This window comes from Echeneis naucrates, chromosome 16 (assembly GCF_900963305.1).
Source record: "Echeneis naucrates chromosome 16, fEcheNa1.1, whole genome shotgun sequence".
Taxonomy (NCBI): domain Eukaryota; kingdom Metazoa; phylum Chordata; class Actinopteri; order Carangiformes; family Echeneidae; genus Echeneis; species Echeneis naucrates.
The window spans coordinates 2,138,423-2,163,056 of record NC_042526.1 but is presented as its reverse complement, the minus strand read 5'-3'; the positions used below and the strand labels follow the sequence as shown (position 1 = coordinate 2,163,056).

The following is a 24,634-nucleotide window of genomic DNA, read 5'->3' as shown; positions in this document are numbered from 1 at the left end:
CGAAATCGTGCATGAAAGGAATAACATAGAAAAGGTCATACTGAAGTGGGAACACCATTTGGATGTTTGTATGAACTGAACACTCAAGGCTTAGTCCCCACGAGGACACTCCCTCTAATGTTATCTTTCAAATAATGTGTGCTCATAAAGGAGATAAGAGACATTTTACAGTTCAACTCAACTGGCAGGACTAAACCCTTCGAGGCAAGTGACATGAGGTGAGCTGTTGAGAAATGACTTTTCTGACTCTTATCAACCTGACATACATTATTCCCCCCACACCGTTCTTGGGCCTCGGTGTGATGTAGCGAGAATGGAAACGTACACCTGGGAAAACTGAATTATAGATTTAATAACTAAGAAGCCGACATATTAAACACGGCTGTTTCCCAACAAGCAAAAGTTGTTTCTTTGATTCAACCGCTGGTTTTACTAGTTTCACCTACAGAAGGCCTTAAAGAAAATATCTAGTTTGAAAGCTGTAGATGTTCCCAGAGGCATGTGTGTAATTACCGTCACTCTTAAAATCTGCAGCTACGTCACTCAAAAAAAAAAAAAAAAGAACCCCCCCCCCCCTCAAATCTCAGCTTCAGCAAAGAAAACCGATAAAACCCAAAATAACAGTTGGATACGTGTACTTTATTCATATCTCATATATGTTTGTTTACATTTATACAAAAATACAGAATACAGTAGAGTTTTTCTCCCAGAATACCAACCGGGCAATAATTACATTTGCTCTTTTTTTTTTTTTTTTTGGCACCCAGACTTTTTTCCTGCCTAGAGCCATCCGATTCAACCGCTGAAGAGCGATGGATCAGATCACTCAGGCCCGAAAGCACTGTTCAAGGACGCGGCTCCGCTCACTCTCAGACCCCCCCGAAAGGAAAACCCCACAGAGGAACAGTATTTAAGGGCAGTCATTCGCTTGACGAATGCATCGAATTGCTCAGTTTTGGGCAATAATGCATCAGACATACAAATTGTGGCTCTTGCATAGACAGGAAAATGGGAGACCATTATATATATATACATACACACACATTTTTTTTCTTCACAGCTTAGACCTGTTGCAGCTCATGATATTCATAGGCTATGTATAAAAAGCAACTTTTGACATAGTATACCTTGTTTGTTTGTTAGTTTGCTTGTGGCTAGACTAGCCTGTGTCTGTCAGAATACTGGGCACTGCACACAATACTCTTCATGTAGAGAAGCCAAAAAAAAAAAAAAACTAAAGAGGATCGACGATAGAGTCTCAGGTCTAAACTGCTGTAGATTAGCATGTTCCAATATTGTTCAAAAATGCATTTTTGAATGGCTTTAACTGACACAAAACAAAAACCTTTAATATGACAGTACAGCGCTACGCTGCTACTTTTCAGATGTTCCTGCTTGAAGTACTGTTGCTGTGACTATATGAACACCAATGTGGTATACTTCTAACACGGATTCAGCTCTAGACCGCCATACAGAATATGGCACCAGTAAGTGGAGTGTTCTTCAAAGATGCATTTTGGAATGAAACAAAAATATCTCGCAGTTAAACACAACGAACGATACGTCACCACACCAAAGAATTCCTGCTATTGATGCTGTAAGGTATTGTTGCTCTGAACTATATGAACACCAATGTGGTATACTTCTTTTTGTTTTTTTTGTTTATTTTAACACAGATTCAATGTTTTGTTTTTTGCACATTAATACTCTCGTCTCCTATGATAGAAATTCCCAACATATAGTCCGTATACAATAACAAGCAGAATTACCAGCTGAACTGTTTCCTAAAAAAAAAAAAAAAAAAAAAAAGGGGTTAAAAAGGCAAAAAATGTAACCCGTGGACAGAAATGTCACAACCACCGCAGATCGCTCTGCCGAGACATCCTTTTCCAGGCAAACTGTCCTTCCCGAACCGTCACTTGGGCACAGGTCGAGCTGGCAAAACTCTCATTTTAAAAAATTAAGAGAGAGAGATATTGGGGATAATAATATTTGTTGGGTTTCTGTGGTGAGGTTGTTTCCAATGTGCCCGGGGATGATCTCTCCACTTTCTTCTACCGCACAGAAACACAGACAGGCTTATTTTTGATTTTTTTTTTTTTTTTTTTTTTAAACATGGAGTCACACTAATCAAAAAAAAAAAAAGGCACAAAAACCAAAGCATGGACATGTTTTACAATGTAAAAGACCACAGACATGATAGAAATACTCAGACTATGTAGAGAAACGGACGTTTGCGTCCTGCCACCTCTGTTCGTGTCGGCGAGGGCGGCCCGATGGTAAAGGTCACAGCCAGCGTGCCCTCTTCACACTCCTACCTTTCTAGTGATTGTCATTAGTGATTGTCTGCTTCCCCCAAACAGTTTCGTGGCCGGTTCTGACGGACGATTTGCAGGAGCCAGAATTGGGGGTCGGGAAAGGGTTTAGTTTTTTTTTTTTTTTTTTTTTTTCTTTCCCCCTTTGCCAAAAATCTCACAGTTTTTTGTTTTGTTTTGGGTTTATTTTATATATATTTTTCAGACGCACAGGATGGAAAAGAAGGGGGGGTTGGTTCATGCAGTCTTAAAAGAAAGGCAAGCTTATCCATAAGCAGGCGTGATTGAACCGGAAAAATCTTGTTCTTAGTGGCAAAATGGGAAATCTGCCATTTTCAGTCCGGAGAGCAGTCAGAAACAGGCCTTTCACCTCTTGAGATCTCACCGTGGAATTTCAGCTTCGTGTTTGTTTTTCATCACCTTTGGACACCAAGCAGAGTAAAGAGTAGAGCCCTGTGAGAGAGAGAGGAGCAAGCGGAAGTATTTAGAGCTCAATGACGGCAACAATTGATTATAAAACATTAATATTTTTCTGTTTGTAATCGCATTAAAAAAAAAAAAAAATCTCACCAATTGCGCTGAAGAACATTGGAGGGTTAAAGCATTAATTACACCGTTTCAATGACGTTCAACTTGTTTCTGTGATGAGGGAGAAATGAAAGAATTGGATGCTGTCCAACAACGACAACAACAAACTAATCATCCATAGAAGAAGAAATTACTGCATCGCCTTCAGCATTCAGTCAGGTGGCTGCTTTCTTTTTAACTGTGCGCCAACAAAGTCAGCTAAGGTAGGGGGTAGAACCCGTCAAACTCTATCATCGTTGGAAACATAATTCACAGCCAGCTCCCCGCACTGACAGCTGCTGAATTTGGTGGTCGTTCCAGGATAAATGAAGAGCTTTCATCTGCTTAACACGCTTTAATGCATATCATGTGAAAGCAGCTTGACGCTCTGTGCAGTCAACTTCACGAATCAGCAGCAGTCACTTTGCATGATTGATCAGGGAAAGACCGGCCCGATGTGTGAACATTTGCTATGCCTCTCCTCATGGTTTAACCTCTGAGGGTCAGAGGCAGACCCCCGTCAATCGCGCCTGATTCATACATGCAAAAAGTACGGCAGAGTGGAAAAAAGTCAAGGGACCAGTTCATTTAGTACATAAAAAAAAGGCAGCTTTGAAGGTTGTCTGTGCAAGCTGCTTATTACCACTGTTAAATTTTATTGTTTGATGAATTGACTCTGGAGGCACAAAGTCCACACTGAGAGGATCTTTGGGTTGGATGGAACGACCATCAAACGCAGGACTTTCACTGACCTACCTCACTTCAACCAAAATCACACCTAACTAGCTTTTCTATAAAAACATTTTTACTAAAATAAAAAAAAAGAAATAAAAGATTTACCATCTTTCTATTTGCTTTATTCGAAGCTTTGATTTGAATAATAATCTCTGTTTGTGATTCTTTCTGGCCGTGGGTGAGTGCTCCATTCTGACATCACAAGGTTACAGAGGTCCCAATGGCTCTTTCTAAAGCTCCGTGTCATACTTTAACAGGAACCGTGGCCTGATTTGTTGGCAAAAAAGACATAATGGACTTGTCTCGCTGAAGAATAGTTCCCCGCTGAAGCTTCGCAAAGACTGTAAATCAGTGAAGGCACGCTTACTTTTCCGATATTTCATGTACTGAAGGTGCAGTCCATTCTGTTCCTGTAAAATGTTCAGCTGCTCCAGGATTCTGTTCAGTATCCTCCTGGCTCCTCCTTGAACGGACCTGTTTTCGGAGAGGTGTGTGTGTGTGTGGGGGGGGGGGGGGGGGGGGGGGGCAGGATATCACTTTTAACACTCCCGCAACTCAGAGCAAAGCAATCTGCAAAGCATCTGCAGAGATTTGAAAGGCTGCGGCTGCCTGTCATAAATTCAGCGGAACAAAGCGCAATCTTCCAACAATAAAACGGCAATAAGTCAGCAGTCATATCTGCGGAGCTCCACTGGAAGTTAAAAGGGCTTAATGCCGGGGATTGAAGTTCGGCTCACCTTCCAAACAAGCAGGAATACGAGGGCTAGGAGTGGAATGAAGAGTAGGGAGAGAAGGCTTCGCTCCACCACCTCAAATCTTGCATCACGATTTGGGACTAAAAAGACAAGAATTTTTATTAGAAACAGAATAAACAACTTCGATAAGTTTTGTTGTGTTGTTAATGGATTTGAGCCAATATTTTAGATTATATTTCAATGATTGGTACTTTTTCTCGCTGATAGTTCCCATCAAAAAAAAAAAAAAAAAAGTAAATAATGAATAAATGAAGCCAGCTCCAAATACCCACTTGTAGTTTATTTTACTGTTTCTTGATTATGACAAACATCCTGCCTTTAATGCTGTCCACAAAGCATTCAATCATTCAGACAGGACACACAGCTATAAATTACTGATTCCCCTGCAGCTGTTGACAATAAACATCAGAGTAAACCGCTGATTTTTAGGGGCTTAATGTTGTATTAGATAACCGCGGTCTTATAATCCGTCCCCGCTGACTAACACATGGCACCAGAAACTCAGAAAAGACATCTTTCTATTGTTTTCCATCCTTTAAGACCAGTTGCACCATGTGAGCCAACAGGAAATTGATTTCAGTGTTACCGAGCTGCGTCATGGTGGGAACAAAGTGGATAACATCTCATTGTTTCGATAGAAACAGTGAAAAGACATGTGGAGTCTCAACGAGGCAGGTAGAAGAAATGTCTCAGTTCTTTGAGGAAGACAAGATAAGACACGAGACGATAAGTGAGGAGGAATTTGCCCCGCAGAGTGTCATTAATCAAGTGACAGTAGCTCCGGGGAGCAGGGTTGATTTTCTTCCCTCTAGAATGGGACAAATTCGTGCAGCCAGCGGGAAAAAAAAAAAAAATCTGAGGCTTCGACAAACCAGACGGGCTGCTCACAGATCTGACAGCTGCCTCCTCTGGTGGCAAAACTTACGTGGATTGCAGCCTGCCGGACAGTCTGGGTCTTTACTGCTGGACGTGGGCCACGCTGGAGGACGGAGAAAAAGAAGAGACGGGTCGGTTAGACAGAAAATCAGTGCAGGAGGAGGCGGGGGGGGGGGGGGGGGCGATGAAAACATTTCACTGTCAGGAGCTAAAAGTAAAAAGTTAACCCCCCCCCCCATTCTCTCTCTCTCACACACACACACATATACACAAAAGCTTTGGGAAGATTGGAAGATTGCTCTGTAATCAACACGTATACAATCCGGTTTCGGCTCTTTCTTCCTTTCACATGCGTCACCTGGGGACATCTTCCCTCAGTCCTGTGACTCAGCCGAGTCTCCACGGGCCATCCAAGCACTGAGACGGTTTTCAGTTGTTCTTCTTTCTTTCTTTTTTTTTTTGTCTAGCTTGCAAAGTTCTTGTGAAGAAATAATGGTTCCTGGATTAAAAGCTTCTCCAAGCGGCCACAGGAGATCTGTCCTAAATACAGCCTGTTCACAAATAGTCCAAAGAGGGTGGCCGGCTCTTCTAAGGTTTTCCTACAATAGTAAACACTTAAAACACCTGAAGAGCTGGTTGAGCTGGAACTTCGAAATCTATATTTCCCACTTCATCACTGGAGATACCGATCCTGATGAGTACAATGTTCCCTTTAACTGTCATTTCTGTGAGGGAAAACAACCTTCTGCCAGCAAAGACAGCGATTCATATCTCAATTACAATTTGTGCTTCTGGCTAGGAAAATTCTTAAGCTTTCATAGAAACGTGTTTTGAAATGGAAAACAAACTAATGTGAAAACGATCATATATAGAATGTCAACTTCCCTTCAGTAACTTCAGTTACTCCTTTCAGGCAGGCACACAACTCTTTACCAAAGTTAATCAGTACAGCTGTTCTCATTTCAAATTATCCCTGAAGATTAACATGAAGAGCTCCAAGGTCGATGGAGGCGAAATAGCTTTCATGTGCTGGAACCGGTTCATCTCAAACTGTTCACATGAGTGATGGTTGACAAAGTATTTCTGTACTATTTTACGAGAGTAATCTAGAATCTATAATTACCACTTTATTGGACTTGATACATCAACAGTGAACAAACTTGCAATCCCCAAACACAAAACGTCAGTCAAGCCAGAAAAGCGGGCCGAACACGATAACTGCTCACCTTTTGAATATTCTTCTGTTACTGAGTACGCTGTGGTGGGACAGGGAGGAGGATCACAGTTGTCTGAATCTTCTCTATTCTGTGCAGCTAAAAGGAAGTCTTTGACAAAGTCAAAGTATTGCGCTGTCGGCCACCTCTCTTCCCTGTAGTGGCACTCAAAATCATACATGATCGGCTCCTGCAGAGACAGACAATCGATTTCAAGCTTTCAAGCACAGCTTTTCCGTAATTGAATGGGTTTATTTTGTTCATATTTTTTGGACTTACCACCGACCCCATGTTGAGCCGCAGTTCTTGGAACATTTGGATGAATATGCTAATATCTTTTCTGTTGGATGAAATGTTCCCAAACTTATGTGCTAAATCTTGTAAACTCTCCTCCAAGTAGAAGACATTTAATTTTACCCAACACATCCCACCCTGGAAGAAGAAAAAAAAAAAAAAAAAAAGAGTAATGGCAAGTTTGGTATCAGACTTCCAACATGTCAACAGGAACAAACTCAGTCAAGAGCAAATCCCCCCAAATCCCATAATCCTCCCTGTCAGATGTTACTTTCAAACTTAAGACTGCATTTAACAGAGGACACCGTTTTTACCATCCATCAGTCCGTAATGAATCCATCTAGACGTGTGTATGAACGTCTGTATGTTTGGGGGATGAACTATTTATGCTTTTATGTTTTGCATGTATGTTGTGAATTTCCTCACGAGTTAAAATTAACTTAACTCGATTCTTGCAGAGCTAGGATCTAAAAGTATCTGTCAGGTAGGTGGGAGCTGGAAAAAAAATGCTGTGGCAGAGGAAAAGGTCAGAGTCAACAGTGTCCACGCATGTCTGTGTGAGTTTTTGCAGATAAGCAGATAGGACACTTTAACCTGCACCAATCTGGTGCTGGTCTAGTTTTACAACAAATGCTGGTGGCAGAAGAGAAATAAAATAAAAAAACAAAAGACGGTACTTTACCTCTTCTATTGGAATGTAATGTACAGGAATTTTGTAATCTTTAGGAATATTTTGTCTCTGTAAGAGAAGAAAAAAAAGAAAAAACAGTAAATATCAGACAAATCCAATTCAAATACTTCAAAGTTTTTAGTTTTTTTTTTTTTTTTTTTGGTCATTGAGTAGATCGTCTTTTTGTTTTGAGCTTTCTCTCTCCTCCTGAGCTTTGTACATTCCTGGCAGACAGACGTTTGAGGACATTATGAGTTGTGCTGTGTATTCCGATCAGATCCTGATTCGGTTTAGCAGCTACAACTCTGACCTGATCTGCTTAACGCAGCCAAACGTCTGTCCGTCCAGACTGCTAATCTTCTGACTTTTGTGCCTTGCAAAGCGAGCACTCACCTCCGTACACCTCCTTTGGAATGACATGTATTTTACACTTTGCTTCGCTTTTTTTCCGTGAAAACTAAATGCCAGTGCGGTCCTTACCAAAATCGAGAGTCTAGAGATGTCATCTGTCACTGGGTTGACGGCAAATTTACTTGAATGTACCCCAAGCGTGATGAACAGCAGTAAATGGACACAGAGGCGTATCCAAATCTACAGATCACAGGAGACAGGACAGACAGTGGGAACATTAGTGAAACCTTTCAACCCATAAATCAATCTTGAACTCATTACGATCAGCAAAACAAGTCTGGGGAGTTTGAGTGGCTCTGCAAACATCAGTGACAGTAAATTACGGGACTAACAGCAGACTGTGTACGTGACGCTGGGTGATCACACCCAACAGCTGCACGACCCCCAAAGCAGCTCGACACGAAGTGGCCTTTAATGTGAACGGTGTATTCACAAGGCCAGTCGGCTCGACAAATAGATTTCAACAGACCATTGGATCCCATCCGTCCGAGTCTTAAGTCACCGTATAAGTATAATTGGATCTGATGGTGCCAATTGGAGACACGAGCGAGAGAAACAGCACATGCAGAGTCAGCGGTCATTTAAATGTGAGGCCAGCCGTTATGTGGCTTTGTATGTGTTAATGGTTTGTTTAAGGGGAATCGATGCCACGTGAAAAAGGAGACCCTGCTGTTACAGAAACTTGAAGCGCTGAGCGCACCAGCTAAAGGACAACAGACAGCCTTCGGAGTGGAGGGAAACCAGAGCAGCCGAAATTAGATAACTTGCAGTTCCAATGCAATAAATTCCCGTCATTTGTTCTGCTGACAGAATCAAGAAGGCAATCCTCCACCCACACTGCAGTTATTCACAAAGGAATGAGTCACCGAGTCAGATTTTAAAAACGTTTTCATCTGTGAGAGCGGCCGCTTCCACACATTTCAGTCCCAAATCCAAAATATCATCACGGGTTTACGCTGGGTGAGGCTGAGATGCAACTTTTTCATTTTACTAAACCAACAGATATTATCTCAATCTAAAGTGTTGAAGCGGCAAAAAAAGAAAAGCATTGATGCTGGATTTCAGAGTTACAGAATCTCTTAATCTGCGATACATAAAAGTGCATTTCTGATTGGAAAAAAGACATTTCTCGGGATTGTGCAGCAGTGATTTTGCAGCTTAAAGTGAAACCATGTTTGCTTGAAATCATGCATGTACACAAGGACTTCATTGAACCACCCTGCACGCCGCAAGCTTCCTGCTACAAGCCGCATATTATTCCCCTGACAAACACACACGGAGGCCTTTAGAGGTGATAAGCGCTGCAATCTAAACCAATTTCTACAAGGAAACTCTGCAGGTGCTCCTTGTGGCTGAGAAAGTAAACCTGCGATCACTCCTTCCCGGTTTCTTTACTGCCTTTTATTACACAATAGATCTGCTGTGCTTGTGCAGAGCTGGAGCCCAACCCAATAAAAATGCAGCCACCTTGAAAATGAACCTGCTCTTTTGCAAATAAAATGTTCTAGAAATGGAATAAAAAAAAATAAAGTCAGATTTAATCTCCTCTTTTCAACCTGTATAACAGGATTTTTCTCTCAGGATCTGGGTTTGGTGCTCACGCTCTCAGTTTTCCTGCGACTTGTTCACAGTTACACACATTCACATTTTTGCCTTCAACTGTTCATGTTCCCTGCCAATCTGGTGGTTCAGATCCAGATAATTAGGACCGGCTCCGGCGCGCTACCGCACATTTCTCAGGCAGAGCCACAACAGGAAGAGCCGGGAACAATAATCAATCAACAGCAGGAAAGACTGAAGGAAAGGCGGCGTGTTAAGGGCGGATTGGATGTCATTCAATTCCACCTTACTTTTACTGCAAGACCAAAACTAATTGCCTTTAAATGTCAGGTTGCAATTGTTGCACAACCTTTTAGGAGAGATGAGCAAATGAGCTGGAAATCGTACATTTCAGTCATCACTCAAATACGATTTCAGAGGAAAATTACAATGAATGAAAGTAGATAAGGGCAGGGATTTTCACAAGTTGTGAAAGAAAATGATAATTGAATTTTGCCCACAGTAATAAAAAACACACGCAGAATGCAAATGTAAAAACAAAACAAAAAAAAAAAACAAAAAACAATTGTGGGATCTTTGTGGGGATCTTTTAAGATAAAGAAAAGAAAGAAGAAGAATAACAATAGGAATTGTGTTTTTCTATGTCTTTCCAGAAATGGCTGAGACCAAAGTCAAACACAATCTCAAGTGACATGCCAGCTAATTTATGTTTTTGGGGTCATATTCAAGCATGACTGAGTAAGAATAAAGCATACTGGCTGGCGTTTGCTGAGCCTGAGCTAAGTGACCAGGATGCCTTGTCAACTTTATCAGTTTTATCTGTGAAATCTGAAGTATATTTACATTAAATTACATTTACTCATGTATCTAATCAAAACAAATGTTATTTATACATCGTGTGTCTCTTAAATCACGCTGTTTTTCTTAGTTCTTGTCATGTAATAAAATTGAGTTTAAAAGCAAAAGTGTATTTATAGGAGTGCCAAATTCTAACTAAGTTACTTCACATACAGAGCGGGTCTAGACTGGACTCTATAGGATTATTATATTATAAGAGATCCAACAAATCCCACCATATGGAAACACTTCCTTTAAAAGGCAGATGTGTCTCTCCAAAGAAACTTGCATGTCAGTCACATTATTAAAGCCTCTGTACTTCGATCAAAGTCTCTAAATATGACACGAGACTTTTGAGGACTAAAAATTTCCATTTGTTGTGCTCCTTCATTGTGCAACCGGATTTCGATGCCTGACAACGTGACTCGGAGGCCGAGAAGGAACACAAAGCCTCACGAGTGAGCTCGAACAGGCGGGCCCAGAAGTCACACTTAAGATGACCGTTATTGAAATGAATTCGATCCACATGGCCACGGCGGAGGTTAACGAGCAGCGGAAGGTGTGTCCGCAGACTGCAGGGTGCTGGGAAGGATCGTGGTCAGGCAGGCGGGCAACAGGGGTGAGCTTCCCGCTAGGCTGAGCACTCTGACAGCGGCTGAGTAGAAACAGCGTGGTATGATTTAATGCTTTAATGGTGGTCGGTTAAATGAGAACAGCAGCAGAAAGGTGTGGCTGGGTCTGAAATGAGACGACAGTGAGTGAAAACGGCAAAAATACCACCAGATTTCGAGCATGACGGGTTGCAACAAAAGAGCCGTGGTGTTTACATTGATGTCATAACTCTGTTTCACCAGATCTGCTTTCAATAAGAGAGAAATGCACTAGAGACATGAGCCGAAGCCTCAATCAAGGAGCTTTTTTTTTTTTTTTAAGAGAGGATGATTCACAGAGTAAACAGGGAGTGGCCTACAAACATAAATAAACATCAGTCTGTGAAAAAAGTGAAAAAATCCTGAAGCACAGCTGAGACCAAGAAGGAGGAAAAAGCTGTTCAATCGCCGTTACGTAACTCTTCAATTTCAGTCTGAAAACGGCTCTTCACTGAGATTTTCACACAAAAAGGGACCAAAAAAAAAATAAATCTACTGACTCAGCGCCTTCCTGCAAACGTTTACCTCGCAGCATTGATCTGTCTAGACGACTCGACTGAACCAGACGTGTTGGACTTTCTCCCGCTGCAGAAAACAGTGCCTCGTGCCATCACGCTGTCGTCTGCAGCTCTATTGATCACCTCTGCGATGATATCTGTCACTGTCGTTCTTGACGCTATCACATTTTTTTAAGACAGACAAAAAGTGAAGAGCTTCTCAAACGCAAACGAATCTGATGTCTCCCACGGGTCAGCTGAGGCCGACACGCAGCCGCCTGAGAAACTGCAGAAAGTTCTGTGACAACTTTTTTTTATTCATCCCAAAACAACGGCAATGGCAGACGGGAGAAGTCTGGGGAAAAAAAAAAAAGGCGATGAAAACAAGGCGAGTCAGATCTGTCACTTACAGACACGCACTGGCATCTGCAATGTTGGTGCACAGAGCATTTGCTCTGAATAAAAGTGGACTGAGAAAAGCAAATTCGTTCTGAGGAAAGCTCAGCACCATCCAGAAAAGTTCCTAAATTGAAACATCTGCAGACTGAGTGCAGATGTAGTCACGCATATTAACAGTCTGTGATTGCAATGGACATTTTTTCTCAGTGCTGCGTCTTTGGGGAGTAAAAAAAAAAAATAAATATCATTATATCATCATTTTCCGACACGATGAATCCATTTAGTAACAGATTCAGAAGATGACAGCCGTGTCTCCATTTAAGCATCATGTCCCGTTTCGTTGCATTACGGCGATGCGACTGTGGTGTCCTGTTCCTTCTTTTCCCGACCGTCCAATCTCAAGATTCATCTCACGCCCAGAAAGAAAATGGTGAAGGATTTATTCCTTTGGACCTCAGTGTTGGGTTTCAGCTCAAAGGTCGGCACAGTGATGAAAAGCGTAAAACCTGCCAAAGGCCACACTGTTTGCTTTTGGTTTGGCCTTCACTCTCAACCACAGAGACACGTTTGCAGGAACAAACTCGTTTTTGGATAAAAGAGGGAGAGAACGCATCTGTTGGAAGGTAACAAGGCGACTTCTAAAGAAGAAATCCAGACGCTTGTTACTGGAGATGCTGAAGTCGCCTCCATGATTTAGTTTCTGATGGAAAACAGACACCCACGTTTGCTTTCCTTTCAACAAGAGATGCATCTCTCCCATAAGGAGCAAGAAAAAAAAAAAAAAACAGGAAATTGAGCTGAATTTTGAGCTAGCAGGAACGCCGCACCTTCAGAAACCAAATTTTACCGGCCGGCTTGGTTGCGAATGATTCGGAAAGGAGGAAGAAAACTTTTTCTTTCAGCTTCACCAGACGCACACATAAAAAAAGAAATCCTGCAGAAATCTTGCCATACTGTCTCATATGACTCAAACAACACTTCCTGAACTGCGCAGCGAAAATCTGCACAACAGCGAGCTAATGACAGCATCGCTGTTGAGCAGCACATGAGCACTTTGTACAAACAACTGTGTGTGTTTATGTTCCTGTCTGGAACATTTAACATTTCCCTCGATGAAGAGGACTTCATTATTGTTTCGTGGCTTGGATGAAAAGCCTTTTTGTGGCTTGCAGACCTTTTCAATTTGTTTTGCTGTTGTAAAAAAAGCTGTTTTACTGGATTTTCCAAATTGTTTAAGTTGTAAAAATGTGTCTCCAATCAAATTCATCCCACCAGATACAGATTCCACCCTGAAAGCAACATTCAGTACGAAGGTGTGGAAGCAACTGAATCGAGAATCCAATTATTCTGGGGGAGGGGTTGACTTTTGATTTGCAAAAATGGCAATGTTGGCGATTTCCTGAAATTGAAGTTCGTTTTGTTGGCGCTGCTTAAAATTACAAGAATGTTTTTAATAGTTGGCTTCCAAGTAATGAATGCTGGACTGGGAACCGACAAGCATCCAAAAAAAAAAAGAAGAAGAAGAAGCAGTATTTATATGAAACACTGAACTGCCGCCATACATGGGATCATGGAATGACACACATTCCTCCGTTGGTGTGGTTCCCCCCGTTCACGCTGCTGCACCAACTGTATGCAGTGAATATGTCAAGACTGTTTTCACTGTTTCCTGCTATTTGTCCAGGCCTGAATCTTGTTTGTGCTGATTTACTGCCACATGCATCTGGGAAAACTGACATGTATACACATCGTCGTGCTTAGTGCCTTTCTGTGTGGAGTCTCCATGATTTCCTCCCACAGGTCTGAGTGTTAGCGGTTGTTGGTCTGTCTGTCTGTCTCTGATGGACTGGTGACCTGTCCAGGGTGACCCCGCCCCTCGCCCAGAGTGAGCTGGGATTGGCCGTGACCCGGAAACAGACAAACGATAGAAGATGGATGAATTAATAAAATGCAGAGAGAGTTATTACAGTCTGAGATCTATTTAATCAGTTAATCAGTCACTTAGTTCTTCCAGTTTATGAAGAAAGGCTTTCACTTATATTTTTCAGTGGAGAATCTACATTTAGTTACAGTTACAGCGAAATGCACCACATATTTGGATAACTACTGGAAGGAAAGTGAAACAATAACTCTGATCTTATCATAGGCAGCTTTGAACTCAGAGTGCGATGGGAAAACATCTTGATCAAACAACTCCCATGCAAAAACAAGCAGATTCTGTTTCAACAAGACCTCGGGGTTCTTAACACAGAGCCAAGCACATCAATAAAACACGATTCAGCCGGAGAAAGAGACGACAACTAACTCGCCCCTCGCCCTTGTTTGTTTACCTGACACTTATCAGTGAGACCGAAGCCGCGGTGGCTCTGACAGCAGAAATCCAATTATTTCTCATGCCGAAAAAACGCTCCTTGTGACCGAAATACAGCAAATCAAACCACTTCAGTTCGGCTGGAGAGCGAAGTGCAGCAAAAGTGTTGACGGTTGAGGGGCGGCGCTCAGAAATAGAGCCCTCTTCTCCGTCACTGTCAGGTGCATTATGTCTCTCTAAGGCCTGCGTGCCCCCCCCACCACTTCGCATTGATGCCGAGGATGATTATCCTCGTCTCATTTTTCACCAGCACTTGAACCCGAGGCATCATTAGCTGAACAGGCTCTCCATACCGCCGGCCTCGTGGTCCTTTTAACCACATAATCTCATAAAAGCAGAACGCAGGGACCTCGCATGACATTAGCCCGCCATAGCAACATGCGGCCTGTTTTGTTGAAGCTGCCCGGATCATTGCTTTGAATTACGAATGCCATGTGATGCTTTCCATGTTTCATAACGAGGATTAAAACAAGGCAGATTTAGTCTGCAGATGTTCCGGGGTCGATCCAGAGCTAAGGTTAACCGAGGAATTCAACATACCGTTTGCTTTCAGATAAAATGACGGTGTGTTGCGTATCGGCGGGTAAACCTTTAGTTCCCTCACTGGTCTCCTCTGCAGTTTAATCCCAAATCAAATGCATGCTCATGAAATTGTTTTTATTGCTCAGCCATTTTCTGCATGGACCACCATGGAAAGAATTGCCAGGTCAGAGGTCATCCACACAATCCTTTCCCCTCACATTCACGTCAAATTTTTAACAATCCGATGAACATTTTATGTTTTATTTTATTTCTTATGAAAAATGTCTGGATATTTTCTGTTCTGCTGTCAGTTAGTCAAACATCCCCAAAGACAGGACTACAGCTACCAAACCTTTTCCTTCGAAATAAAGCCAACCTGTTCGAAACGTACGACTCGTTATATCTTCAAAAATATTCAAAACAACAAAAGGTTTCCACTCAGGAACTGGCTGTGTGCTCGAGCGACAGCAGCTCACTCATTTCATGCGTAAATCCAATTACTATCTATTTCTGCTGCTTCTGTCTGCCGAAGAGCATTTACAGTAAGCTGGCACTAACAAAACTGTCTTCAAAGTAGGAAGGGAGGAACCCAAAACAATTACTGTAACATCTGTGGAAAGTGAGTGGTGATGTAAAAGCTTTGGAGGCACTTGTTCGACACGTTTGGGATTGTTCTTGGCAGTTAAACCGGGAACAGGTATGAAAAACATTTTAAAGATTTTAAAGGTGGCTTTAAATGTCCTGTAAAATAGAAAATTTTATTTTCTGCCTTTTTTTTTTTTTTTTTTCGAGTATAAATTGTGTCAGTGTTTTATAAAATAAAAACTTTGCAGGAGGATTTGATTTTCCTAAACGTTATCAGAAGTTGTTATAGATAAGAAAAGAGTCTCAAATGGAGCCTTTATTATTTAAACAGAAGGGAAAGCTGCTCATAGAACATGTTCCATCACAATCACTGCTCAACTGGTTTTAAGGATTTTACTTCCTCATGTTCAACTTGGCAGCTGCTGCCAAACAACGATACGCTGAGCAGTTATGGTCTCCAATATGGAGTGGCGGTCTGTGATTTAATACCATCAGTCTTTCCCACATAGATGATAGTCAGCGAATACTTGGACCTGTTGTGGCAGGAGGACGAGTGCAACAGATTTAGTTAACTGTGGCGCAGATCCAGGAAACAACGTCGTTTCCAAGCCAGCATGAACTATTTTAGTATCCTGGAAGCTGTTCACTTTAATTTGTAGTGTTATCAATTACACATGTTTCGAATACGTTCAGTTCCTGCTATGACAAGTCAAAATGTCTGCTGTAGGATATTCTGGAGATGTGAATGCAGAATTGGAACTGAATGCTTCCAAGCTTTTAAGCTTTTCTTTTTCTTTTCTTTTTTTTTTTCTTTTTTTTTTTTCCCAGAAATTCCAGCATCGCTGGTTATAAATCTCTTCTGCAATTGGAAGTCAAGAGTGGAAGCAGCGGCCTTTCTCTACACAGCATAGGCTTAGATTCCTGGAATACCACCAATGCAACCGTCTACAAATGAGCGCTACTGCTGCTTCCCAACAGAGCAGGACGTCCGATGCTGAGAGTAACTCTCCTGCGGAAATATAAAATCACCGCCACCCAGGCAGCGGAGGCAGGTTTCCATGTTTTTTCCCCTCAACTATGAAAAGAGCTGACGAAACAGTGAAGCTGGATCTGAGTCATAAGAAAATCTTTTTCCTTCTATGCTGAGTTTGGACTCAGACATAATAAAACACACAAAAACTGATCGAGAATCTGATGTTAAAATCAGATTCAAAGGCCTGACGTGACTGCAGCAAGCCTGATTTTGGCTTTCTTTTGAGTTGGAATTGATAAAAACAGCTGTTTTCTAACATGCATCTGGCTGATAGCTGATTGGACCCTCACATGGCAGCCTGCGTGGGCTGAAGAAGAGCATAAAAGGGGAGAAATAAAATGCAAAATGGAGCGAGGCATCAATCAGAGGCTCGCTGGGTGATGCATGCACGTTAATACTTTCTCCGATCTCTGAAGAAATTATCCCCAGCTGAACGGACGGAGGCTGAGATGAATTAAACTACTTATTGGAACTGGTGCACGGGAAAGAGCACGCAGACACACACAGCTATCAAAAGCTATGCTTCTTAAAGCTGCGACATCGAGCAACAAACAAAGTGGGCACATTTGAAACATAAGAACACTTGACTGTGTGTGTGTGTGTGTGTTTTTTTTTTAAACCAAACGAGTGCTGGAGAAAAACAACAAACTGACAAACCTTTGAAATTGTGATGAGCTTTGTCTTTGGTACAAATTAGAGTGAAACACTCACTGAGTTGCACCAAAGCGTTGGAGGGATTAGTATGTGTTAATGTGGTTGCCTTTTAATTAAATATTATCCAAGTGTCAAACAAGCTGGGGAGAATTAGAGGCTGGAATGATGAATAAAAAAATAAAAAAAGGAGTGAATGCAGCACGACGGCAGCATGGTTAGGGCTGCTGCCCCACCATAAGAAGGTTGAGGGTTCGGTTCCCAGCCTGGGGCCTCCAAAGACGTCAGGTTTGGGTTCATTGGTGACTCTAAGCTGTCCGTTGGTCTCTGTCTGTCTCTGTGATGGACTGGAGGCCTGTCCAGGAGTGAGCTGGGACTGGCTCCAGCACTCCCACGACCCGGAAACGGAAAAGAGGTAGAAGAACAAATGCAGCGCGTATAATCTGAGAACGGTTATTTAGTCACGGCAACTGCCAGGATGACATCCGCTCTTCGTCCATCCAAAGCCATAATTTCTCCCAAATTAAGAGACCTGAGAAGCTAAAGAGGCTCTGATTGGAAGGCAAGGAGCTCATGTTGGGGCATCCTTCTCTCAAATTAAAGACAAAAAAAAATCTCACGTTGTTTAAAAGGCGGCGGGGGCCTATTTCATGAACCCCTTATGGTCCCTTCATACAGCTCCATCACTTACAGTGCCAGCAGGTCTGGTTAATATACACAAACTGCAGCTCTGCGGTCAGCGGGGGGGCAGGAGGGGGGTAGTTTGGCTTGGACTAAGAAGGGAGGTTGAGTTGTGCAACTGCTTAAAAAAAAAAAAAAAAAAAAAAAGGAAGATTTCCTGCCAAGTTTTTACCCTCACAACTTTACGCCCACAGCTCGGCTGCATTTTGAGCAGCTCAAGATTGCACTCTTATCCTTTCATCAGACCATTTCTGTTTTGTTTTGGATCACAACATTTGTTGCAAACACAGCAGCGTGTTATTAGTTGAAATATGGCATTTGTCTCTGAATGTAAAATATCATGCCGTGCAGAAACAAGTTTAAAAGAAGAGAAAAAAAAAAAGAACCAGCGGAGGATCTGAAGGCTCCTTGTTGTCATACCAAAGCCTGCAGTGATTGCACTTAACCCTTGAACCCAGAAAGGAATCATTCACTTGACTGCATAACTCTCTGATCACACCGAGCCGACAAACAAGATCCTCGGATCCTGTTGAAGCTGCGGCTTGCTTGTAAGAAAAGATCCGATGCACTAATTGGCGTGAAGATTTCTGCTGCTTCAAATCAAACTCGTGTGTATGACACCCCCACCCCCACACGCCTGCAGTGGTTGCTCAGGCAGATGCATGGTGGGATTGCTCAGCGGGAGGAGGGGTGTCTAAGCTCAAGTCAAGGAGCCTGACAAAACAATCTGAGTGCTACTTAAATTACACAATCCATCACTGAGCGGACACAATTTGCTACAAAAGTCATCATCTGAGGCAGATCGTGGACCTTGTTCTGTTCGCTGCTGCAAAAATGTGCAAATAATTCCATCAAGCGTTCGATGGAAGCCAGCTCGGCGTGCAAAGTGCCTTGAAATAGCATCCGTGTGTATTTTAGCGCTGTTTTAATGTAATTTGATTTGATGTGTAACTGTTATTTACACCACATGGAACACACAAAACTCCTGGCGGTACCAAACCTTTAAACAAAATCCGATACTCTCGAAGAGAGAGGGTGATTGGCGGGCAGCGCTGTGGTTACGCACTGTGTCTCTTGGCCAAAGAAACAACTGCACATTACAACATTCTCAAATTTGGGTTTCCTGCCATTTGAGAAAGCTTCAGAGGCGACTACTTGAACAATGACTTGTGCACCTTCTAGGCCAGACACCAGGTTTCTCACAGTAGTTCAGACTGGACCAGAGCGTAGAGATTTGGTTCATAAATTTAGAGCTATAAAAGCTGCAGTAAAACAGCAAAAGGAAGCAACATCAACAGAGAATAAAAAGGCTGTTTGTCGGCTCGAGGTCATGATCATTTTGTCGTAATGTTTGTTTTTTTTTTTTTTTTCCAACAATCTCAAAGTCAGACAACCAGACAGCTCAAAAACCAAAAGACACTCCGAGAATCTGAAAATCCCCGTTGTAACTGTTCTGTGCAGCGATAAACTATTTAAAGAAGGTCATCCACAGTAAAGAAATAAGCGGCCACGCAGCGAGGTAGAGCATCAGGAGCACCGGGCCTGACTCAGTGAACACAACAGACCACCTCGTACTGTCATTCACATGGAGATGAAGAGCCAGAAGATCAAAATGATCACCGAAAGTGGTTGATTTGACCCCAGCTGATTGGCGTGGCGTCGAGCAGTATGAGGCGGGTTTGGGAAACAGCACCAGGGATTTTTCTGGATGAAAAAGAGATCCGTCTGATCTCACGCTCAGGTTGTCGCAGATTAATGAAATGTATCAGCACATTGTTGCTGTGCTTTGTTGTGCAACAGATCTTATCCAGACTAAATGGGACATGCTCGTCTATTACGAGGCCCAACAAATATTTGATCCTGATCATTTCATTTTTATTTTTGCTGTGAATAGAAAACACAAAGACGATAATTCATACTGAAATTAAAGCACATATTACGACCAGGGTGGGCAAGAGGCAAATGCACCGAGTAAACCGTAAACCGGTCCCTCGTCCTCATCTGTCACACATGTGTTGGCAGCGCGTTAATTCGAAACGAAAACAATTTTTTATTTCTTTTGGCATGTTTGAACATCACTGAAATAATGCTGAATACTTTGATATTCCTTGTTTATACTGTCTCCTCTCCTCTCACTACGCCCTCTGCTCGCAGCCAGGCCGAGCCCCAGTCTGTCAGATCTTTGATCCGATCCAGCTGGGGTCGTTTCGAGCTCTAACGTCAGCTCGAAAAAAAAAAAAAGTCCAGGCAGAAAATGGCGCTGGCACCGCACGTCTTCTGCCTCATCTGACACATTTCTCTGGTGGGGTGGTCCGTTTTCTGAGTAAATATGTCTGCCCACGTGTGAAACACTCTCAGTGATTTAAAGCAGAGCGAATGAGTCCTCAAAGGTTCTTTGAGAGATAATGTGGAGTGACAAAAGGGACTCTTGCATGTTCCTTGTCCACACGACCACGCTGGGAGCTTCCAGGACACGTGATCCCTCTTTAATGTTTAACAAAGGCTCCGAAAATCATTGTTTACCGTGCCAATTTACGGGACTTAAAAATAGTTCCGGTTTCTTCCTGTTGGCGCCTTGAGGCCAGACAGGGTGGCCGGAGGAAGGCGTCTGTGTCCAAGATCAAAACTTCAGGTTTGTTTGCACAGAAGGAAGACGTTCTCCAGCACATCGCTGAACTGTGTGTGAGCTTTGTGCTCCACGACATCCCCGTTGGCTAATTTGGCCTTTCTCTGTTCGATACACAAACCCTAAAACCTTTTTTTAGTAACACGATCAATGTGTCTGAACCTCCTCAGCCTTTTGCTGGCTGATAGTCACCACAGGGTTAATGCTCCATGTGAAAGGGAAGCAGAAGGAGTTCTGAAATTCCAAAGGTTTTTACATGTCAAGTGAAGATATCGATTTATTATTTTTGTTAAATATTTAGGCCATCCAAAAAAAAAAACAAAACAATTGGAATTATTAAGAAGGAATGAAGCAATGCACATTACCGTGACAGTAATGGATCTCACGCAGCAGAGAGAAAGATGTGCTGTCAGATGTGAGATTTAACACAGGGAAACGCTTGATGTGCTGCACTGACAAGTAGGCATTCATCGCTGATTCTGAGCTGAAATATCGGTCGACAAGCAGGAGAACATTGTGAACTGTCAGTGTTTCAAAGAATTTTTTCAGACGGCTCCAGTCCGGCTGCATTAAATTCCCTCCGGGGGGAGTGGGGATGATGAAAAAGCATTAGCTGCAGCAATGCAAAGTGAGTGAGTAAGGCAGCTTTTAGGTAACGAGTCGACAGTTCGCCCTGCAGCGTGAGAGCGGATACAGCAGTTCCATTTTCTTCCTCTCCTTTCATGCTGCCATTAAAATCTCATAGTTTTATTTTGAAAACAAATCAGCCCTGCAAAGATTTAACCCTCTGCCACACATCAAATTTGCCTTAAGTGATTAATTCACAACTCCTCCTTCTCGGGACACGCGACGTAACAAGATTAGCAGCCACCTACCTATGGCTGTGCATCTCAGACAGCCCTGAAACAATCATGTTCTTAGCCCAGGTGGTGGGGGGGGGTCCTCAGGCAGAGCCCCCATCGTATGAGCCATGGATGCGCCTAAATCATCAGAAACATGTCCGGCTCACCTGCTCTGCGTTCTCCTTCACATCCTTTCCCATCACTCTGTACCCTCACAGGGACCTGACCCCAGCGGGTGGGGGGGGGGGCAGTCTGAAAGAAGACTGCATCCCACTCAGTTAGCGAGGGTCTCCGACTTGAACAAGCACTTCTGTATCAGGCTATAAGTAACACTCATTATCTGGGACTGAAGGCAGGAGGAGGAGGAGGAGGAGAGGGTTTCTCCCTCCAACGCTGAGCTGATATCAGAAAACTGGTGCCAAACGTTCTGTGGAAATGTGAAAGTCTGGACACGCTCTCACACCTTCTCTTCACACACACACACACACACACTATCATTATATTCCACTGTAGATTTGTTACTAAGCAGTGTTCGAGCTGCTTTTTTTTTTTTTTTTCTCCTCTCCTTTCCCTTATTTTGACGACACAATCCAAGCACGTGCCGCAGAAGGACCTGGGACGAGTCCCTGGCATTATTTCCTCCACGTGACTACGTGTCATTGAAGCAACTGCAGCGTCAGTAAACAGAGAGATGAAAGGTGTGCGATAATGCAACCAGGCACACAGCCCAACTTAACTAAGCAACTTAATTAAAAAGCACAGATAGTAATCTGCTCTGGACGTGATCAACAGCAGCAGGGACACTCGAATGCCCGTCATCCCTGCTCCAGGAGAACTTCAAAGACACCCACACCCTTCTCTACCGACGGGAAGACGATTCATATCATCATGACTTTTCCAATCTGACGGTAATTACATTCAGAAATGAAGCCGCCAAAGCAGAATCTGGGTTCATCACAGGACTCAGGTAAACAGCCGTGGGGATGTAATGCAGGTTAAACCGGCCTAAATTTAGTCTGCACACCTTCTAGTGCGCACAGCAGTGCTGAAAAAAGGACTTTGTCCAAATCAGTTCTCACATTATTGACTGCTCTTTTGGAAAAGCATAAGAATCTTTTTTTTTGTTGTTTTTTTGGGGGGGGGGAGGTTTGCAGAATAAATAAATAAATAAATAAATAAATAAATAAATAAATAAATAAACACTTCTGTTCAGCAGAACAGAGCTAATCACCTGCTCTTACGAAAGAGGTGAAAGCCTTCTTGCTGCTGGTGAATTCCAAAAATGCGGGTCCATTTTTGGAATTCACTGAAAGAGTGAACTTCTTTCTTGTGTCTTTGTAGGTCAGCTCTGTGACCTACCAGCTGTGCTCCATGCTGGGCCCTGCAGGGCTGCTGTATGACCGGGGTGGGGGCAGATAAGTGACCTGGATGGATACTTCTCAGGACTCAGCAGAAGCTTGTTCTCTAAACAGACCTGATTCTTTTCAGACCGAACGAACTGCGTCAGAAGAGGCTGAAGAACTGGATGTGCTTTTCATTCAGATGCGGATGCAAATCGGAGGAAAAGCTCCTCTAACTTGTGCACAAAGCGGATTCTCAAAACGCATCTAAAGAAATACACATTTAGCAAAAATAAAGAAATAGGTGCTGGTTATGCAAGGAGCGGGGGGTGCAGGCTGACGCCGTTAATGCGCACGGATTGAGCGGAGAAGGCGCTTTTTTGTGCAGACAAATAAAAATGAAACGAACAAAAAACGTGGATGTGGCTGAGAAACTGGATTAACTCCATACAGGTGGAGCGATGTCCAGCTGATGATCATAAACATCTCAATAAATGCACGTTTTCTGAATATTAATAATAATATATATATATATATATAGAGAGAGAGAGAGAAGTTGAAACACACACACAAAAAAAAGAAGCGTGCAAGAAAAGCGCAGAAGGCTCTCCGGTGAAGTTTGACTCGACAGCAGCAGGACCGAGTCCGGCTCTCTGCGTCAGCCCTTCATTTCCTCAAGCAGAAATAAACCGTGGCACAAAAAAAAAAAAACAACAAAACAACAACAACAACAACAAAAAAAAAAAAAAACACAAAACACACACAGAAAGACAGACAGAAGAGAAAGAAAGAAAGAAAAGTCACTTACTTTTGACTTCTTCATATGGAACGACAGGAGTAAATCCGGCGTGCGCGAAAGCCTATTTTATTTTACTTCTACGGGGAGGAAAGGGGTTGTCATCATCTTGTGTGCACATATCCAATGCCTAAGTCAGTAGTATCCAAGGAACGGAGGACAAAAAAAAGAAAAAAGACAAAAAGGAAAACCTCAAAAAATGAAAGAGACGCACACACACAGACAAAGAGAGAGGGAGAGAGGGGGAAATGATAAAAAATAAAAATAAAATAATGATAATCTGAACAATTTGGAGATGAAACTTTGAACGTCAGCAGCCTGCGGGCTAACGACGTGGTGTCATCTAGCCCATCTACCTTGGACATAGATCCGGGCTCTGCGCGTCGCGGAGGGACAGCCGGCGCTGGGAGGGCGGAGAGCCGGGCCTTTATAATGACGCGTAAAAAAAAAAAAAAAAAACATGGAGCCGCCCATCTGACATCCAAACTCACCACAGCCAGAATAAACACTTCACACATCCGACAGGTACACAGCTCTCTGCTCAACAGCGACTTTCATGGGGCAGCTATGAGGCAAGGCCTGGAGCTGCGGTAATGACGGCAATTATCGAAGATCAATTCCTAATGGGAGTATTAATCACAACCAACTGAGTTTTTATGGAGTCTGCAGGCAGTAAATCAGTTTAATCCCCTTTAAACGTTTATTTAACACACAAGAATCCCCCCTGCCTGTCTGTCTGCCTGTCCGTCCATCTATCAATCATTTTTCTGTCTATCTCCATCACCTGTCTGTCTGTCTGTCTGACACGAACACACATTACAACAATCATTCACTTTGTCAGAAATATGGGGTGGGAGTCAAAGAGGCTCTTTGTAAGTTGAACTTTTGAAGAAGGAGACACCTGGAGGAGAAGGTGGAGCTGGGGGGGAGGGTCTGACCTGCTCTGCACTCAGTCCTGATTGGCTGCCACAGTCTGTCAATCACACACAGGTGGTAGTTTCCTCCAAATGGCACCACCGTTTAAAAAAATGCTGCCATGAAGACAACTTGAACCCGAAGACTGTGAGCTAGTGAACTTTAATGAGCAAATAAATCAAGGGGGAATTAAGACCATTTTCCCATTAGGTTCAAGACAATCTGACCGACAGGAATGAAGTGTCATGCTGAACTCGCACCAATAAACGGCATTCGGATGAATAGTTAAACTTTAAACCGAGTTAATTCTTCATTTCACCTTTGTTTTCCTATCTTATGGATAAAGACCATCACAGCTTGCGTTTGGACCTTTGAGCTCAGGTTATTTCTTTAACAAGAAAGAACGCAGCAATGTTTGGGCTCTTCTGTGTGATTTAGATTACATTGCTGTTCCTCGGAGCTGAATTTACCGTGACCTGATGGGGTTTTTGG

The 24,634-nt window shown here is 42.8% G+C and overlaps 1 protein-coding gene across 2 annotated transcripts; it reads right to left on the bottom strand.

Annotated features, from left to right (window-relative positions):
• Window positions 1–719: 719 nt before the first annotated feature.
• Window positions 720–23,625, bottom strand: kitlga (kit ligand a). 2 transcript variants are annotated; one of them, XM_029523329.1, is made up of 11 exons: window positions 23,584–23,625; window positions 23,240–23,357; window positions 7,907–8,017; window positions 7,439–7,495; window positions 6,742–6,894; window positions 6,475–6,652; window positions 5,298–5,351; window positions 4,355–4,452; window positions 3,985–4,091; window positions 2,886–2,954; window positions 720–2,768 (listed from the first exon to the last, which is right to left on the bottom strand). In XM_029523329.1, the coding sequence occupies exons 2-10, from the start codon at window positions 23,252–23,254 to the stop codon at window positions 2,924–2,926; spliced, it is 804 nt and encodes a 267-aa protein (XP_029379189.1). In that variant the 5' UTR covers window positions 23,255–23,357; window positions 23,584–23,625; the 3' UTR covers window positions 720–2,768; window positions 2,886–2,923. The 2 variants fall into 2 exon arrangements, with proteins under 2 accessions (XP_029379189.1, XP_029379190.1); XM_029523330.1 differs by having other exon boundaries at window positions 23,240–23,418; window positions 23,584–23,608.
• Between the last annotated feature and the right edge of the window lie 1,009 nt (window positions 23,626–24,634).

Bases quoted from the DNA above. Each gene is read 5' to 3' on its own strand.
- kitlga (XM_029523329.1), bottom strand. The intron at 4,453-5,297 runs GTAAGTTTTGCC...TTGTCTTTTTAG, and splicing joins TCCGGCAGGCTGCAATCCAC to TCCCAAATCGTGATGCAAGA. The intron at 4,092-4,354 runs GTGAGCCGAACT...CTCCGAAAACAG, and splicing joins TATTCCTGCTTGTTTGGAAG to GTCCGTTCAAGGAGGAGCCA.